Raw genomic sequence first — 18,461 nt, 5'->3', positions numbered from 1 at the left:
TGTCATCTACATCTGGGGGGASGCACAAAAATGAGGCCAGTTTATGTCCCTTAGAGTACTTTAAAATAAACAATAAGGGATCTTAATCACTAACATGTGAGACACTCCAGATGCTCAGTTCTGTCTGCTGTATTTAATGCAGAATAAAGTATTCCTGGCTATTTCCCCTCCATACAAGTGTAAAATATTGGGCCCCTGTGCAGCATTTCCTCTGAGGGGATCTGCTACTACAATTCAGTGCAGAGATGCACAGACAGTAGTCCCACAAGGTTAGATGCRGAATGCAGCTGTAAGAGAAAAAAACAATGTAGTGGGAAGAAAAAGAAAAGTCCTTGTTTAGAGCAAAAAGGAGTTTCCACTCAACTTTTGTTGAAGTATATGCAAAGTTGAAAACTCTCTCAGAGTCTGTGTGGAGTAAAATACTCATTAAATCACTGGAAGAATGTATCTTGGGTCGGGAAGAAATTAACTGGAAACCCTAGAGATCTGGATACAAATCATTGCTAGATGATTTTTAGGGAGATGTTAGACAGTCTGGAGGGATGGGAAAGTGCCTGGTCAGCTTCTCTGGAGAGCAGCACTGCTGGGAYCCAGGCACACCCACACACCATGAGCCTCCCAAAACCAGAGTCTGTTTTATTTTTTAACTTCACATTTGGGCACGGAAGACAAGGTGACAGTTCAGGGCAGCAGGTTTAATAAAGAAGGAAACTGCTTGTGGTAGTTGCCAATAGATGTAGCTCAGAAGTGGATTGGACTCTACTCCCTTGTTTGCTGTTTTACCTTTTCTGTACCATGAGGGTATCAAATATGACCTGGGGTTATTTCAGCAGCGAGGATGCTGAGGGATCTCTGGATTTTGACTCTTGTTTGGAAGGAAGATTCCAAATAACAACTGCAGGATCCAGCCACTCATTTGAACTTTGTCCTAGCCAAAATCATGCCCTCAAAGCACTGATCTACAATAAAAGCTTCTGAAGCTTCATCAGTTTCATGAAGTTTCCTTCAGGAAATCCTCAGCAATTTRTAATTTTAACAAAATTAAGGCATTAGAAAATGTGCCATGGCATAGCACAAGCACATATCATAAACCAAATATTACAGCATAAAAATTAAAAGTAAAATGTGCCAGAGATAGCAAGTAAGAGAGATTTAAGTATAAACGACCTATGATTCCCTGGCAGGTAGGCAAAGGATCTATACAGAGTCTGAAGCAGCAACTGATTCCCTCACACTGCAGAGAAAAGCAAAAGAATCCCCAGGGGTCTTCATCGCCAGTGTGATCAAAATATCTCTGCTGGCCACAAACATTGTGATCCTCATGATCTCTGCACAAAAGAAGTCACATCAGCAGGCAGGAGACAGATCTCTGCTCTGTCTCTGAACAGTCTGTCYGTCCATCCCCCCCAGCATACACACTTCTGATGTTTAAGAGAAAGGCGAGACAAATTAACTAACTAAACAGAGGCCTAATTATTCAGCCTGACATGAAAAAAAAGCTTTTCTGTTTTTGTGTGTATACAGTATTGTATTTTTACAAGTTATAATTTACACACTTAAACCAAAATAAAACTAAACATAATTCAGTGTTCTTACCCTGTTCCCTGCTCCTTTTACAATCCCTCCTCCCCTTAGCTCACAGTGGAGCCTGTTGACTGTTACTGTCAAGTAAATTTGAGCACTCACAATTTGTCAGGTCATTATTTTACTCCCTAAAATACAGCAGCTTTTTGCTTGTGTTCATAGTCATATCTGCAGACCTCAGACTGAATGTCTGCTCTCCACTCTTAGCACTGGTAACCCAGCTCGGGGAGAGAGGTGCATCAACACCCTTTGGTACCAGTCCCTTTCTGAGGCAGCAGTGTCACCTTGGCCCTGATTCACAGAATCTGACCTGCCCTTGAGTCCTGCTGTGGTCAGTGGGGCTGCTGTCCCAAATATTGCTGTGAATGTAGGTGTAAGGTCAGTAAAAGGCACAARATCAGTTAGATCAGTCCTGTCCTGCTGCACACAGCCGAGTCTGGCTGGCAGYGTGGAGCAGCAGAGTTGGCCTGCAGAATTTTATCACAGCTGATCATGCACAGAAAGTAAACATTCACCTCAGGAGATTCTGCAGGACTYAAAATGAAAGAGAGAGAGGTCATGGAGTAAGACAAGTCAGCAACACAGAGCCAAGTCAGCAGGCAGTGCCAGCCTTCCTTCTACAGCAGGGCAAGGAGCTGTGCAGAACAGGGATAGTCCTATTCTGTGAAGATCCTACAACTTAAAATTTACTCCTCCTCTACAAAATCAGTATATTTCATTTCAGTTCTCATTGGAAACAGATGGTGATATCATTTTTAGTGTCTCTTTCCAAAGCAGATGCTCAACTGTAGTTTGTGGCTAGCAGTGATCTAACAGTAGGATTCCAGCCTGTGGCCTGCAGATATTTGTCAATGAATTATTTTGAAAGAGATGACTAGAAAGGCCTATACATCTGCTGTCTAGGGAAGTCTGCAAATCCACTGAAAACATTTCAGTGCTCCAGAAGACATGAAAATAAAGTGGGTTTAGTCTTGACACCATCTAAAATTACAGTCATAGCTTAATATCAGTGTTCATACTGAAAGATCTTTCTTGCTATAAACATGAGTAATTCAGAGGTAAATTAGAAGGATGAATTATAGATGGGAAATGGGAATTTGAAATGGATGGTCTTTTCTGGTTACAGACACCGGAGAATGAAAATTCCCTGTGTTTTAATTATAAATCAAACTTAGATGTGGTCAAATAGAATATTATGTTAATTACATGAATAATGAACCCTATTCCCAAGACTTAACTCGTATTTCTTAGAAAAATGGCTACTAACCAACTGGGKTTTTTTTTGTCTACTGGGAAAGCAATAAAATGAAAACAAAAGACTCCACAGTTTTCAAGAACAATTACAGACACTATTGTCTCTTGTGGTCKTGAACTAACCCTCAGTAGGGGATATCTCAGAGACCTACCATTAATTATCCACATCTTAGTTTTGGAAATGCAATTCCTAAGCATAATCTGCTCAAAAGACAAATGGGAAGAAAAAGAGAAATGAATATTGCAATCCGTTTTTAGACACTTCCTCCAGTTTTAAGGTTTATAAGGATTTTTCACCTACAGCATGAATTCAAAGGCAGTGGAAGTATCTGGGCTTACCTTGGTGTGAGGGAAACCAGAATGTTCAAAAAGGCATTTTTTAAAAAATGTTTGGATGTAGTATGGAGACCAAAGAAATTTGCAAGACAGCCCATTTCATTAAAATACTCTGTACTATGTTCCTGCAGAATGGAAATGTTTTGTGCAGCAGAATAAGATGCCCAAGTCTACACTGTGCTTCCCCTSTGCATGTACCACAGCTGTGCTGCCCACGATGCCCAGGTAATTCTTGTTAGTGACAAATAGTCCTTTCTGAAATAGTTATTTAATATACTGAGTAACAACAAAATTAAATCTCTGTGCTGGAAAACTTGTGTGAAGTAAATATCCTCCTATATCCATTTGGGTCACGAGAGGCTTGTCCTACAGTAAGTTACAGTATTTCCTGTAGTGTTTTCTTTTTAGGAAATCAGAAGCATAGATTTGTGAAGGGATCAGATAAGCTACCATATCCAGTCACCTACAGTCCAGTCAGAAAGTAGCAGAAGGTTCATCAACTGTCCATTCCTGACTCCTWATCTCTAAACCCTATCACAGCAAAACACCATCTCACAAACTTCCTAGGTTTCTGTTTTGGTGCTTCTCACAAGAGCAGACTAAAATATATGGTTATTTRCAATGTCTCCCTGTTAACAAGCAATTCAAAATTGCTGTGTCAAATGTGCATTTGTACAGTGTCACTGTACAACCAGTCTGGTAACATTTGCCTTTTAYATCTCAGGTCCAGGCATAGCTTCATAATTAGTAGAGACTGTTTTAAATCATAGAAGCAGTGCTGTAGAAGTTTATGACTATATAAATCCAATTGGATACTGTATAGTAAATTCTCCAGACTGTACATTTATTATATGCTCATTATTAAGAGCCACTGTATGAAAGAGACTAAGCAGGATCTTTCACGAGTCTGTTCCAGCATTCCCGACATGGCCTAATGGCTGGTCCATTCGACTGCAGCTTTGCCCTAAATGTCTGTCTTAGTGGCACGCCAYGTTTCCCTTATAAAAGAGTATTCATGCAGCATCATAGAGAGGGGTTTTATTTGATTTTCTCCAGAAAGTTTAATTGTCTGAGGAAAACAGCTGTTCCCTGACCAAAACCTGTGAGCAGGAGGCAGTAAGTGCACAATGGCAGAGGGACATGAGTGCACAAGAAGGTTGCTGTTCAGCTGGGATGGATGTGTTCACTGCACTTACTGGATAATAAATGGCATCCACATGTCARTTTTGGGTAGGATTCATCTGCCCAGACAATTAGATGCACTCATTATCAGAAATGTGTATCAATAGCTGATCTAGATGTCTAGAGTTCTTTTTTACCCAGTGACAAAGAAGAACCTTTCCAAGCATATAACTCATCTGATGCCATGATGCTGCTCTTGTATCCTAGGATGAGATTGAGCCCATTTAAATCCAACTCTTTGGTGTCCAGCTGATGATTGGAGTTTTATCTATGGTGCTCTAACATGTAGGAAAGAAAATTTGTAAGGAAGAATGCTTTCTTTGACCAGCTAGAATTCAGTAAAATGGTAAGGTGCTGGGAGCACAAACCCCTCTTTTGTTTCCAGATCAAAAGAAGGACTGGTGTGCTGGTGTGCCCAAAATCTGGTCTGTTTTTCCAGCTAATCTAAGCTTCATTTGGCAAGACAATCATCTAGATAACAGCTGTTGGAAATGTGAGGGTGATTCATCCTGTTACCCACAATGAAAAGACTTTTTCCCTGGAGATGCCTGTCACTCCCCACTGATTATTGAGGGAGCACAGGAAAACAGCTTACACTGGATGCTTTTGGACAATTTAAGTTAAATCACAGAAGTCCWACTCAATAATTGGCATCTGCAGTGAGAAACTTTTTCTGTTTTTTTTTTAGTATCTCTGTACAGTATTTACTATAGAAACATAAATGCTTCTAGATTGACTGGTTTTGCTTCAAGTGCTCCTTGGCATTGAACTGTTTGGCTATTTTTGTGTTCATGAGGTTGTAAATGTCATGATACCTATGAAGATTTTAAAACATCCTACAGTGGTCTAGTAAGGAAGAGTAAAGTCCCCTGTAAACTCTCAAATCCATCCTAACAAATTAAGTTCTTCCTATTTGTAGTCTTCACCTGCAATTTTGTACTCCATGTTTAAACTGATAAATATGGAAAATCATCAGAACAAGCCTTTCCTGAATTATCTGTCATCTATTATCTGTTATCTTCTCTTAGGTGCCCCTAAAGTCTATTTGTAATAAATCTGCTACAAATGATGGGCCATTACATTGCTAGCTGTGCACTAACTCATTAAAAATGAGAGTTTCACAAAGGYCTATTTTTCTCCTAATAGAATCTGTAACAATGTTAGGCAAAAGARAAGCGGGAGTTTCCTATTATTTCAGGGTTATTTGCATTCTGCTTTCTTGTAATGATTATGTGTATCATATTTGGTGCTCTGTCTCCAGTGTAAGTGTCGGTGCCTGATCTGAATAGGAATCTCAAGCATTCTTATGGCAGCTTTCCATTCCTGTGGCACACAGTGTCTTTCGTGCAACATGCCATGATATGCWGGAAATTCACTTCTCTCCTTTTCCTGGTTATTTTCTAATGGAACGTGTGAGAGTTCTGGCCATCAGCCATGCATGTGAATTCTCTCATAAATGCTCATTATATTCTGTCACATGTGTTTCCCCTCCATTTCTCAAGCTGCATTACAGAAATGAGTAGTGCTAGTCAGAGTGACCTGGGGCTCTTCTCTTGCCTCTCTGCAGGCCTTAAGGAGCATAACTGCCCAAATCCCTGCCTCCTTATTTAATCAAGCAGAGGTAATGCCAGGACACAGCAACTTTCATTGGACCCTGAACTTCTTAGCTACCTATGTGGAGGAGCTGTTGAAGGGATTCCTTTGAGAAAAGTTGGCACTGTTCTCCCCGTGGAATTAATGTCTCCTGCATCCATAGTGACACTGGACTTGCTGACACAAAGAGATGCAGTGTTTGTGTCCTGTCTCCCTGGCACCAGACACCATGAATCTTAAGTAGTTTTCAGATATATGTTATGAAGCATCTTCTGCTTTCATCAGTGGTTCAATCCTACCAGCTTCTACCATGGATTCATTGCTAACTTTTCTTTTTTTTATTTTTTTTTTTTTAACCTATTCTTTCTAGCACTGGCAAAATCCAGACCTTATCTCTTATATAGATCTAGATATTCCTTCATTTTGCAGCTCTGAAAAGTATTCTACCATCTGAGTTGTATCCTTATCATCACACATATGTGATGCAACAAAAATACCACTGTCACATGAATTGGGACTCCTTTTACATATTAGTGAGACCCAAAGGACATCACATGCTTCTGAGCTTGATCTTCTCCCTTCCACCTCAGGATGCTTCAGGCATCATCAGAGGAGAGATCATTTGTAGTCAGGGAGAGAATTCACCGTCATTCTTAGATCTGGATCAGCCCTTGACCTAGAGTGGACTTCAGAGCTCCTGGCCCCTGCCACAGAGATAAACTTGATGTATGAGTTCTTCAAGGATTTAGCTGGGATGGACATCTGTGCCACTACTATGGACAGTGCCTCTAAAGCTGGAACATTGATTTTAGATTGTATAATTTCTACATTCAACAATTACAAAACAAAGCATTTAGAGTCTAGTTAAAGATCAAATGCATAAACCTAATGAAAGCTTACATCAGAAGCACAAATTCACAACTGCAGGATTTAGAAAGTGTTTCCACATTCCACTTGTTGGTTTGATTTCTCAGCAGATAAAGCTGCACGCTGATGTATGAATCAGCCCATCTGGCTCCAGTGCTTTTTAAGCTTGCTGCCCCAACTAAACACACTGCCTTCCAAGAACATTCATTATTAGTAACATGTTTAAGTTTAAGCTCCTTTGGTACTAAGGTTTTTCGTTATGAAATCCAAATCACTTTATTGATGAACTTCTGTAATTCTTTAGACATTGAAATAACAACAAAATTCCTGATAGTACCTAAATATATACCTGGTCTAAAGATGAACTAGATGAGGTCTCTCACAACAGTGTTCTGGGAACATCACCCAAAAATAAGTGAGGCTCTGTCTGCATGGTAGGCTGCAGCATGACTCAGTAACACCTGAATCTTTGCACTAGCTATTTTAGATCCTGGGACAGCACAGAACTCACTGCACTGCAAAACTCGCTTAAGGAACAGGAGAAATGTGCCTGTCGTGAGCTCAGTGCTGCCTTGACTCAGTAACCCAGCTAGTCCAGGTGACACCCTGCACCCTGCAGTGTAGGTAAAGAGTCAGCCTTGCAAGGTGCAGGGCATGTACAGCCCCTGCTGACCTGATAGACATTGTGTAAGTAAACACAGCACTTGTGTGTGGTGCAGCGCATCTCATTGAAATACAACCAAAATCTTCAACACTGGCTGTTGGAATGCTCTGGTGGAGTGATTTTTCCATTGCAGAATGCATATTCAKGGAACCATTTGGTGAAGAGGCTTTGGTTCTACCCAGCTCACACAYCAGAGCTCTCAGGACTCTCAATTCTAGTCTTCTTAACCTTTTATTCACAAACATTTTTGAGATGGAGGAAGGCACACTGTGCCCAGCTCTTCCATTCTCTATGCAGCTCTTCCTGCTACCACCTACCATTCTCAYATCTGCATGTGAGAGAGTCCTAACATTGGGCAGTTGTCAGTTCAAATAAATTCTTTATTTGGAAGTAAATCTGATGAAGAAATATCATGGTGTAGGCATTCCAGGGAGGTGTCTAATTTTTCCCTATTGATGTGTGCTTAGATGATTTTGTTGTCAKTTGTGATTTGCCTTTGTCACTACCTTCATAAGGAATGTTTGCTATCACAACCGGACTGAGGCTATTGCTTGTTTCCATTCTGCTTTTTTGATCATAAAAATTTAAAAAAAAAAAATCTATATATCAGCATCCAAAATGCATTGAAAAATTACATATCTTCCCACATGGATGACAGAACGTCCATTCTTTGGACTGACATGATAGGATAGGATAAGCTGCTCAGAATTTTTCCAAGATAACTTCCAAGACCTTTAAAGAGGCTTCAGAGAGGATTCAGAATGCACCAAAGCTTCATTTAATTTGTTTCCTTGGCAGGAGAGTGATTGGTGGATTCATATAATAGTTTAACTTGAGAGCAGGAATTAAAGTAGAGCAACCTAGAAAGTGTTTTATGAGTCTTTCAGAGTTGCTTGGCAATTGATGGGCAATTTTTTATGCAACTATAAAAGAAAACACAGGAAATTAAGCTGCAGAAAATATATTAAAATAATGTGAAGAGCTTGACTTTAGCCCTAGAAAGCTAAAACACAATCAAGAGCCTTTTGAAAGTTTTAAAACTGAAACTACATCTTTGCCTTGAATCACTATGGAAGTTCATAGTGTCGAGATAAGGTGCTACTAGTTCCTTCAAGCAATGAATTTCATACACTTTCTACCGTCTGACCATATTAAAGACTAGCTGTGGTGATTAACTCTGAATTACCCTGCCATTTTTAGAGCTTAACCTGGTCCTTGAAGTTATTTTAATGTAAAGCATTTTGCRGCTTAATATCGTTGACACCTGCACCTCCAAGAGGCACATATGGATTTTGTTTAGAGCTTGTGTTTGCAGTTTTTGGATAGTGCACAACTTTTCCATCCACATTTATTGTCAGCCTCCACCACTGCTTTAAAGACAACATCATTGCACAGCTTTGGTTGTTTTTTAAAGGAACCTTCTTCACACATCATCYATGTTTCTTTAAATCACAGATTTGTAATAATTTGGATTGTGATGCATGACTGAGGGAAAAGGTTAAATGTACATCGATTGAGGCTTGATCCACATTCTCCTGTAGTCGATCAACAGATTTCTATTAACTTTGATAGTTTTTGGACTCAGTCTTCTATGAGAGCAGATGCAGTTACTGACTATGATATAGTCCTTCTCTCTAGAAATACTGAGGAATATGGTGGAAATATGAAACAGAAGATGAAAGGGGAAACTGCCTTTTTGCTGTACCACACAGAGTAGGTGTTTGGGCCAGCTTCCAAATCTATTTAGTTCAATGGACTTCAGATCAGACCTTGAGGTGACACATTTGTGTAGAGTGGAAACAAAAGTAGAGGGAAGAAATTAAGCAAAAGAACTTTTAATAGGAAAGAAATCCATTTGGTCTCTTATGCTSTGCTACAATTCCCCAAGCACCTTCAGCTGCAAAAGTTGTTTAAAATAATACTAGCTGACCCCTGGAAGATAACCCTGCACTGAAACGCTCTTTGYTCTGTCTGAGGTTCCTGTATTTTCATGAGATGATTAATCAGGACTTAGTTCTGGTGATGAAGTAGCTCTACAATTTTTTGTGTTTTACCCTACTTGAGTACCCTACCACTGTAAAAAAAATTTCACCTTCCAGCAGGTGGTTTTGACCTTGAAACAGCCAGTTTGCAATAGCATTTTATTCCCCCATGTGTTGATGGCTGTCTGGGTTCAGTTTAGTTATCCAGCCCTGAAGATGCACTAGGAGYAAGTTGGGAATATGTAGAACTGATTCAATGGTGCTGACAGGTTTCCTGCCTTTCTGAGGCAAAGGTGTGCAAGAGGCTTTTCCAGATACTGAGGAAAGGTTAGTAGATGGGAAAATTTCTGGAAAAAATGGAGCATGTTTTATCCCAGGTCACCATGACACTTGTGCACCACAAGGTCCTTCACTGCCTGTAATAGAGATTCCCTGTCCACTCTCTTTTCTTTAGCACTGTTGCCTTTGGCCCCTTTCACCAAGTAGCCCCAGCAAAGCATCCCATACTCAGGTGGCCAAAATACAGTCACAGAATGTTTCCTGCACTGAAGGTTTTTTGGGGATGTGAACTGCAGTTCACGGAAGAATGAGGAAATCCATATTCCCAGCTATCTTTATTCTATATTCCCATTCTTTGCACTAGTCTTTCTGGTACAAATGGGTCARGAGATAAACATTAATTAAACCTCTGAGTACAAGCGAACCCACTGTTGTTACTGTACCTTAGTTTCACTGGAACTGCAGGAAAATAAGCAAGTGCTCTGTGTTATATAAAGTACTGCTATTTCTGCATGAAATGCACTGTATAAACACAGAAGAATATAATTTATGTGATTTTCTTTTCCATATAAACATGAGGGTCTTTTTTTAAAGAATATTTTAAAAATACAGTTTGGTTTGAACACATAGCATCAGGGTTAGTTCAATCAACAGAGTTTTTCCAGATTTATTCAACATAACTATGATCAAAATCTTGCTGTCACTCTCCTAGCAAGCTGCATATTCTCTKCAGGATGCTTCCCTCACCTCTTCTAAGTCTTAGGCTGCTCTGTTTTGAATTTGTAAGGATCAGATCATCAACACATATTTATTCCTCCATTCCAAATACTGAATAGCTGTTCTGTACATACAATCACCATATTCCTTTGTGAGAGAAGAGCCTAACACAGAGGATTTTTGCCTGGAGGCAGGCTCCTTTATCTTTTACTTGGAATGTTACTAGCACTTAGATTTCTCCAGGACTGGGAAGAGCTTTGGCTGAACCCCTTGGAATATATCACCAAGGCAGGAGGAGTCAAAGGACTCATTACCACTTTTTCAGAGCTCCAATTCCTTAGGTGAAAGAAAGCTGATTCAGACATTGTTAATCAGAGCAGCTCAACAGCTCTGCAGTTCACAACTTTACGTGCTTATCTAGCTGTCAAAGTGGCTGTTCCAGCCATTTAAAATACCATTTTAAAAGCTGGACAGAGTTTAGCTCTGGTCCCCTCACAATGTGAATTCTGAAGTGATTAGATTTAATCTCTGTTTTCCTCTTGCACATCAGTGTGGCAGAGGATTCAAACATGTTTCAACTGCCTCTGCAGTCAAAAGTAATTATAAAAGTAAAATCACAGAATCATAGAATGTTTTGGGKTAGAAGGAGCCTTAAAGGTCTTCCAGTTCCAAACCCCTGCCATGGGCAGGGACACGTTCCCCTAGACCAGGCTGCACAAAGATCCATCCAGTCTGGCTTTGAACAGTCCCAGGGATGGGGCAGCCACAGCTTCTCTGGGCAATATGTGCTAACATTTACTTTACCATCCCCACAGTAATTAATTCATTCTTAATATCTAATAGAAACCTACCTTTTTCAGTTTGAATCCATTTCCCATTCAGATTGTGCACGTGAATAAGTTATCTCATTACTGTTATTCCACACTACTTCAGGTAGTAGTATTTTGAGGCCTCCTAAAGTTAACCTTTTGCAGTGGAGCATGAAGCCCATTTTGTGAGCCTTTAACATTGCTATGAAAACTACTAAGAGACTTGGTATGCAAAAATCATCCCTATATATTTCTACATGTACATTACCCTACAGAATAGTTTGTTTGTAGGGAAAAAACCTGGACTCCGTGAAAGAGGAGAATTAACTATATTTTYTTTTAACAAAAAAGACCTGGGAATATGTCCAACTCCTACCTGAGCAAAGAGTTTTCCAAAAGCAGAGGTCAGGTCATTAAATTACTGCCCACTTGTGTTGGGCAGTATGTGTGCCTGAGCTGATTAAAGTTTCACAGAATTTTCAGTAAGCAAAATAGGAAGAACTACTTTGATACTCCAGTAACTACTTTGGTACTCCAGTCCTGTTCCCTTCTGGCATTAGAAATGCTTGTGGTCTGCACATTTCCAAGAGTTGTGTTTTATGTCATAGTTGCTCTTCATAAGTGGCTTCTGAATAGGTGACCTATAATTCTCAGGTAAATTTTAAATTACAAGGAAAGTGASCCTTGCATGATGCTGTTCCAAGTTGAGGTGTACAGAAAGCAGCATGTGAAATCACTGGTCAGCTGGTGTCCAAAGACAGCTTCCTGCACCAGGATACAGCCTAGAGAGCTTTAGAGTCCCTGTTACAACTAAACTGACTMTTCCAATTGTGTATATTAAGTAGCAAAACTCACTGGGAGTACTGGGAAATGTGCAGAAGAGATGTCAGTGCAAAGAGTTGTCCTGGAGTTACGGCAGAATTGAATTGCATCTCTAATGAATATGGTTCCAAAACAATCCTCAGTCTCTTGGTCTGTAGAGGCTTATGCTCTGTGTCRATTCAGAAAACATGTTTCATAAAATCCTCTCTGGATTCAAATWCATAATCTATCATCTGTCTGCTTTAAAAAAACAGACTATCTGCAAAACAGTTCCCAGTATGGTAAGTTTCTTAAGGCATTAGACCTTGTGATTAATTTCATATTGTTTAGCACTTGATTGTTTTTATAAGGGTGGTTAATAAAATAGACAAACTGTAAAATCCAAGCCAGGCTGGGCAYCCAGCCTTTCTGCTGGACACTGAAAGCATATCTTTTTCAGTAAACGACACTAGGTGATTCTGAATGTTGCTGTTTAAAAATAGTTCCTAAGTCAGCAAGCCAAGAGTCTGTAGCTGCAACATTTTAAAAAATGTTCCTTGCCAGATGTTCTGATACTAAAATAAGCAATAGTGAGAGTGTTAAGTACTAACACGAATGGACAGAATATTGTACGAGAAAGCACCTCATAGAGAGGCAATAAAGCCCCACAGACCCTTCCTGAGGTGCTGTGCAGGGTCTCAGCAGACTCTGCTGAGGGTTATGAGTAGCATGAGCTTTGCCTGCACCTTCCTTGGCCAATGTGTGCAGTCTCCACTGCAGGAGTACCCTCACTTCAGCCTCTGCTGACTGCAGCTCAGTACAACTCAGCACAAYGACTGTCAGAGAACCAAGATGTCTYGTTGTCCCCAGTGTCCAAGGACTGCCCAAAAGCAGCTGATTTTCTTGTCTTTYRGATGCCACATCATAAATACTTTACWGATTATCAYGYCRTGACTGTACTGATTTTGAGGTGGTTTTCCAGTTTTTTAGGTAGTGTCCTAAATGGTTCGTTAATAATTGTACCTGTACCTCTTGTTTTTGTTCAGAAGGGTCGAAGTTCAATRCCTGATTGATTGTAGTAAGRGCTGGATCCTAAAGCCATTCCTCAWCTAAGTCAGCCCCCATTTCCCAAAAGGCTAGATTGCTCAAGGCTGGTTACTGCTGTTCACTCTATACACATAAATATTTTCACACAAGTTACCGCTGTTTCAAACATCGGGAACTGCCCATGGAATTTGTCTAAGATATTCAAGGGATTAGTTACAAATAACTGATGCYCTTCTGCTTCATATCCAAGTAAGGGTAAAGCATCTCAGGACCAAGTTTTTATTACAATCCAGGAAGTAATAGAATTGTAAACATAAAAGGCTGAAAGATGGTGTTTTCAAAACTGAATGTGATCCATGTGGCACAGTATCTGTTTCTCCCAGAAGACTGGAAAGCCCCAGAAGTCTGGAAGGCTGGGCGTGTGTACATTTTTGAATCTTCCCTCAAACCTTGGCCTTTGGACACCTCARGACATGGGCAGACCATCAGGAACTCAGACAGGCTTCCATGAAAAAAATGTGTGATTGGAGCAGTTTCCATTAAACCAGAAAATGTCCATAAAACATCTGTGGTTTGTGAAATTCATATCTAACACTGTTTTTTCAGACTATCAGGAAAGCACTGGTGCTGCAGTTCACACTGAGGCAGCATCCCTTCATGGCAAACGTTTTGCCATACTGTTTCTTCACATGCTCTGTCAAATGAACCACAGTTCATGGAATTTGTGAATTGTACCTGTATGCACTTCTAGTTCATAGTGAACTTTCACATCAAGTACTGTACTGTACTACAGGTCTTAGTTGACACAAATCCTGTTTGTATAAACCAACAGTTCCTCACATTACAAGCATCTATCTCARTCTCATAAAAGCAGCATTCAAGCATGTATGTTGGGTAAATCCTGAGGGAAACCTTTCAGTTGACTTCTTTGAGGCTGGAATTTACCTTGCATGTATGGGACATCAGTGAATACCAGCCCAGATAGACAAAAGAAACTGGACAGAATCCCATATTTGGAAGAGAGAAATATTTGTATATAAGGATTCAGGCATAGCCACCATAGTCTCCAGCTGCTTTTAAAAAAAGAATTGTTTTGAAGCTAATCCCATTTTTGATGTAATTGTATTCTGTTGTCTGTRAAAGCTGAAGGATTTCTTCAGCCAGGTTTAAAGTTACAGGATAAATTCAAATCCATATCAGGTCACGTGAAGCTCAGGTTGTACATCTTGGCTCCTGCCATTACCTCACGCTAATGTTGGAGATAAATCACTGCTATTCATATTGCAGACTCATGGTCTCCACTTGATCATGTTAAAATTGTAGGCAAATGTAAGCATGGCCTCTCAACTTCTGTACAGAAGTCTGATCCCTTAGAGAATAAATGCCAGCCCCAGAAACAGAGATATTTCTTTTTCAATTGATGCTATAACATCTTTACCCTATATTTTGTATGYTGCTTGCGCTGACATACTAAGAATGTCAGAAAAAAAAGCTCAGATTGAACCCAATTAATTAAAAGGATTCACACAGATGGTTTGCCTGGTACTTTACAGAGGCAGCTAATTAAAGCAATGTTAGTCAGCACATTAAAATGCCAGAGAAAGCTTTGGGAACAATCCTGATTAGGAAGCAAGGTTTACAAATAGAGCTTTGAGCAGTGCAGTATATTTGCAGTTAAWTAATCTGATTCTAACCTGTCTTTACTAAGGCATAGAATAATGTATGCTGATTGTCAATATTAATGACAAGATTTTTCAAAGCTCAACTGTGGCACTTATTAAAACAATCCACAGTGACTCTAATTTCACATTCTACAGGRGAATATGATATCATGGGGGAGTCTGAACTCCTCTAATTAGCCATGATTTAAAAAGTATTAGGAAAGAAACCAAGTCCRAATTGAAGAAAATCAGTTTCACACCCGCAAAGTTAGAGAGAGAAAATGCACCACACAGAAGCTATATATAGACACAGAATGTAAACAAATCTTCCTTGCAGCTTCAGGCAGATGCTGTGGTTGGAGAGCATCAGTCGTGCTTTCCAATATTCCATCTCCAATATATGACTCTATCATTTTTTTGCAGTAACAAGTAATGAGGTCTTGATCTGAGAAATTCTTCTAGATCTAAATCTGTGCAATAAATAAATAATGAAATATGTCCAGTCACTTAATGTGCTAACAAATGATCATATGGACGGGTTTGTGCAGCATAAAACCATGGTTTTATGTCCTGTAATTGAAATTTACTTTTCTTWCCACTATTTTCATCAAATAAGACTTCAGCTCCCTAAAAGGAGGRTGTAGTGAGGTGGGTGTCAGTCTCATCTCCCAGGTAACAAGTGACAGGATGAGAGGAAATGGCCTCAAGTTGCACCACAGCAAKTTTACATTAGATATGTTTAGAATGTTCTGACAGACAGGGTCGTGAAGCATTGGAACAGATGGCCCAGGGAAATGGTGGAGTCTTTATCCCTRGAAGTGTTCAAAAAATGTGTGGATATGGCACTTGAGGACATGGTGTAGTGGTGACATGGTGGTAGCTTTAGGCTGACTGTTGGTCTTAAAGGTGCTTTCCAGCCTGAATGATGCTGTGATTCTCTGGTTTAAAATAGCAATAGAATTTCATTCCATATTCCAGACAGGCAGATGTATGTGTGTTTTGGGCTGCATGTTGTGATTTAGCTGTTACAGGCCCAACTCTGTGATCAGTTAAAAGAAATACAGATGAAAACAACTGCCTAGTGTGACTCTCTGCCATCATTTTYCAAGCAATAAAAATTTCACCATTCTCCCTCCTTATTTAGAAGCCACAGTTTAAGGGCATTTGGTGATTTCCTAGAGAACTGAGCGATGTGGCACATACCAAGGTAAATCTGCAGAAAAATTTACTCTTCATCCAACACTCTGCAGAGTCAGGGGAAGTCATTCAGGTAGTGGTGTTTGCAAAAGTCAGCCACACGCTGCTTTTGGACAGGCATCCCACATGGACACAGCAATGCCCTGCAGAGGCTGTATGAACAGGGCCTCATGTCCAGTCAGAACCATCTATATTATCCTTTCATTTCTCCTTCCATTTTCATTTCTTTCCAGTTCTTCTGCTCTTCCAGTTACCCAAGGGGTAAGGAGATAACTAAAGGTTTGTCAGTCTTTCCTTCTGCCTTCCGTAAGACTACTCTCAGAAAGCCCAAGAAGGAGATTTAAGTTTTGGGAGGCAGCACAGTCCTGAGAAGTGCCTCCTTATCCATGTTTGCCGATATTTGTGCCCAAATAGTAGCTGAATTTGTCATTTGGATCTTTTRCTGATGACTTTCGAAGGATGTGTCTTAATTAGAGAACACATCTTGTCATTCCAGACTCTGGATTACTAGCAAACCATACAGAAAGTGCCAAAAGCACTACATTTCTATGCCAAACACAGGTGTTGTCAAGGCTCTGTACTCTTTATAAGATTTTGGAAAGGTATCATTAGGCACCCTTGATTGCACTGAAATAATGATGTATCCAATGTTTCAAAGGTGAAGTGCAAATACCAAGTGCGTCAGACATTGAAATGTCAGGCAAGGAACCCCAACTGACTCCCACAGAATGGACCTCCCTGACCTCATACACTTTCAAATACTGTAGTACGTGTTCCACAGACAGATTTGACATTTATCAATTAAAATACTAATATTTGATGACCAATGTAATTAATATGTGCTTTTATGAAAAACTAAATGACAGTGTTTCATGCYAGTGCATGCCAGCAGAAAACTGCTCTTTCACTTGAGCTCACAGCTGAAAAATGTATATTCTGTGGTGTCATGGTTTCACAAAAATATCCCTYCAGGTTTATCTGATAGGTAATGAAAGGAACTATAGCAAAACCTGAATTTTCAGGTCAGGTTTCTTTTACATRAAAGCCCAAACCCACTGATTGAAATTTCAGCTGCATTCCTAGAAATTTGCAGTGATTTGGGCTCCAGAGAACAAACACTCCACTGTTACATCCACAGAGCCCTTGTTTGAAATGTCTTTTCCCATGCTGAGATGCTAAATTCATGTGAATGTAAATATATAGTGCCAAAGCTCACTGCCCAAGCAGTATCAAGTAACTTACAATTCATGGGTAAAGTGTAATYCCTTTGCACAGTTTATCAACTGCCAATAGCTGAACAATCTAGGGGATGTTTTAGCATAAAGTATGGATAGCTTCATATTTTTCATTAGAAAAACATTTAATTCATGTGGTGCAGAACTCAGTATGATACGGAGTTGAAGCAGAAGGTTTCAGAGTTTAATTGGCACTGCCATTTCCTGAACGTTGTCATATGCACTGAGTTCTGCAAACAAAATTCACTCATTTGCAYGTCTGACATGATAATGCATGTCAGAGAAAATCAACTTTTGGGGAGGTTTTGGCATCTGCCTTTGACAAGTTTTGCCCATTTCGAAAACAGCAGCACCAATGAATTGTGAAGGCCATGAGGAACAAACACTTCCTTAGTACCAAGCTGTCTCTTGGCAGTCCCATCATCAGTATTGTTGCTTCTCTACCAGGTTAGTGCCTGTGGATGCCATGGAATCATCCATGCCCTGTGGCACAACTTGCTAAGCTGCAATTAAGTTCTCTCTGGGCTATAATTCTAGAAATCATAAACATACATAAATATTTATTAGTAGTCAGWACTAAGAAGGGGCAAACCCTGCTCGAAGAGTGCTGTTGATAGTGGGATTCTGTGTGTTTGCAGCACCTAGTGTCTTTTACATTAAAGCATGAAAGCCATGTACATGTAACCAGTAGGCACACAACTACACCCCTCTGTCCTTAYACCAAATGCTACAGAACAAGGGAGAATACTGCAGCATGAGACAGGGCCGTGAGTGCTGCCATTGCAGTTGATCATCAGAATCCTAAGATTAACTGGGACAGTCAACTCAAAGTGTGATTTRTCTAAGTTCAGCAAGATAGCAGAGTATCTTTGGACTTTGCTGCATGACAAAACTTGTCCTTCCATAATAAAGAGAAATGAGGGAGAAGGGAAGCTTTTCCTCCCCGTATTTATGACACTGTGAATTATCAACAACATTTGCATGAAGTGTTCCTTTTCCATTGCTTCCAGAAGACTCCCTTTTCTCAGTAAGCAGCAAAATCACCGGGAAATCCTGTGAATACAATGGCACCACCTACCACCATGGCGAAATGTTTGTGGCTGAGGGGCTTTTCCAAAACAGGCAAGCAAACCAGTGTGCCCAGTGCAGCTGCTCAGTAAGTAACACRATTTGACAGAGCCCTGCTCTGTCTATGCTCCAGTTCTCCTTTCTAGAAGATGTGACACTGAAATATAAGCAATACGTAGGAAAGG

At 40.0% G+C, this 18,461-nt stretch overlaps 2 protein-coding genes across 3 annotated transcripts in view; one reads left to right on the top strand and one right to left on the bottom strand.

Moving 5' to 3' along the window:
* The window catches only part of CHRDL1 (chordin like 1), a 36,920-nt gene that overhangs the window by 5,273 nt on the left and 13,186 nt on the right, over positions 1-18,461 (top strand). The window contains exons 4-5 of one of the 2 annotated variants that reach the window (XM_057375384.1): positions 3,306-3,399; positions 18,222-18,364. In XM_057375384.1, the coding sequence (XP_057231367.1) occupies positions 3,306-3,399; positions 18,222-18,364 (237 nt within the window). Of the gene's footprint in view, positions 1-3,305; positions 3,400-18,218; positions 18,365-18,461 lie in introns of both variants that reach the window. The other variant, XM_057375383.1, reaches the window with a different exon arrangement.
* The window catches only part of PAK3 (p21 (RAC1) activated kinase 3), a 179,768-nt gene that overhangs the window by 154,189 nt on the left and 7,118 nt on the right, over positions 1-18,461 (bottom strand). The gene's annotated exons all lie outside the window — the stretch shown is intronic.

This window comes from Malurus melanocephalus, unplaced genomic scaffold (genome assembly GCF_030028575.1).
Source record: "Malurus melanocephalus ecotype Western Australia unplaced genomic scaffold, MMel_1.1 scaffold_247, whole genome shotgun sequence".
Taxonomy (NCBI): Eukaryota; Metazoa; Chordata; class Aves; order Passeriformes; family Maluridae; genus Malurus; species Malurus melanocephalus.
The sequence above is the reverse complement of the archived record's forward strand: the minus strand, read 5'-3'. Positions and strand labels throughout refer to the sequence as shown.